Source organism: Orycteropus afer, unplaced genomic scaffold, assembly GCF_000298275.1.
Source record: "Orycteropus afer afer isolate SDZICR_OR568_19922 unplaced genomic scaffold, OryAfe1.0 scaffold00642, whole genome shotgun sequence".
Taxonomy (NCBI): domain Eukaryota; kingdom Metazoa; phylum Chordata; class Mammalia; order Tubulidentata; family Orycteropodidae; genus Orycteropus; species Orycteropus afer.
In genome coordinates, this window is record NW_006922229.1 from 380,115 (window position 1) to 381,890 (window position 1,776).

The following is a 1,776-nucleotide window of genomic DNA, read 5'->3' on the forward strand; positions in this document are numbered from 1 at the left end:
TTTATTAAGAATTTTAAAATCTAAGTATTTCAGAGTGTCCTCTTACACTTCCAACTTAAACATAACCATACACCACAGTGTAACACCCCATCATGAGTTGTAACTTGGCAGCACACTGAGTGTCTTTTAATTTACTATATGTAGAAAACTGACATTTATAGATTTCAAAAATTTACATTACAAAATGACCAGCAACAGTTTTGTGCATTTCATCGATGCTTATGAATTCCACTTTGAAGACACAAGTAAGATGACTATTCCATGTTCAAAGAGCAGGACTCGTCCCAAGATGGCATTATTCCACATCCTGTAGATTCGCAGGCCACATTGCTCAAGACCCGTTTGTGACTGTGTCTTTTTCCATCTCCTCTTCACCATCGTTGGTGGGCCCTGATCTGCGTTCTCTGCCAGGTATCTGAGCAGACTGCAGCAATCCCTTCAGTCTCTCTACTTCAGCCAGAGTTGATGCATTTGCTATAGCATTCTTAATTGCTTCTACATCCCCTGGAGATGGACCACCTTTCTTTTTGTCAGTTGGCAAACCAGCACCTGGATTAAAAGTTTTGCTTCTCCTGGCAACATCCTTTGCAAGTTGTGTACCCCGTTTGCCCTCGAACATTTTCTCTGCTTCCTGACGCTCTTTTAGTTTCACTTTCTGGAAATCCAGTACTCTGACTTGTGGAACTTTATAAATTACAGACGGTCTGTAGTGCTTCTTATTTGTTACAGTATTTCTTGGAATACTTAGATAAGTCAGTGATTTGAGAGATGCCAAAAGGTCCAGATCACCCAGTTCCACAAGACTGCTGTTGGTGAGAATGAGTTCTGTCAAACAGGGTAGGGACTGATCAAGTCCCTCACCTATTCAGCGTATTCTGTTGTTGTTCACTAATAATGTTTTCAGTCTTCTCAACAGAGGAAAACCATCCAGCTTTCTGATTTCATTGTCAGAAAAATCAATAGCATCAAATTGGTCCAAGGTAGCACCTAGATTCTCAATGACAGGAATTTTATAACCTCGGAAGTCCAGCTCTTGGTCCCGTACGGAGTTGGTGTACTGCGCCGCCTGCTCTATCAGCTCCGCAGTCAGCTCTACCAGCCTGCCGGCACCCGCTTCCAGGCGCTACAATCCGGTGTTGGAACTACTTTTTTTATTAATGAAAAACCTTGCAATTTTTAATTGACATTGAAGCTACCTTGTCTTCTGTTAACTCCCACCTTCTTACAAAAGCCCCAGCCCCCAAATACTAAAACCTCAAAAGTAGTGGGAGTCATCAATTAGTAACAAACTTTCGTTTATTCCCAAACTGTGTCAGTATCTCTTAGTTCTATTAAAGGTTTGCACCCTTCTTTGCTCAGTTCTGATACCTTTGTCAGTGTATAGGGAAGAGATCTTTTATTTAAATGTAACTGCCCTTTGCAATTTAATGAAAAAGGGGAAATAGTCATGAGTCTGCCTAATACTCCCAAGTCAGCATAAATAGACTCTAAATTACATAATACTCAGAAAGAAGAAGCCATTTGCTATATGCGTGTCATGACTTTCTGAAATCAACTCAATCCAATCTTCTCCATTCTAACATCTTTTCCATAGTTCCCAAAACATTATTGGCTACCACATCCATAGATATAGGTTACATTTTGTCAGCTAAACTGATTAAAAATAAAATACATTTATCTAAACCTAGGAGCTCTGGTAGCATAGTGGCTAAAGCACTTGACTGCTAACCAGAAGGCTGGCGGTTCAAACCCACCAGCCACTCCTCGGAAGGAAGG

The 1,776-nt window shown here is 40.7% G+C and overlaps 1 protein-coding gene across 1 annotated transcript; it reads right to left on the reverse strand.

Moving 5' to 3' along the window:
* Positions 1-331: 331 nt before the first annotated feature.
* Positions 332-1,275, reverse strand: LOC103210709 (U2 small nuclear ribonucleoprotein A'-like). The gene is given in 2 exon segments (XM_042783078.1): positions 332-1,123; positions 1,219-1,275. Coding segments are annotated over 2 exon segments (849 nt in total).
* Between the last annotated feature and the right edge of the window lie 501 nt (positions 1,276-1,776).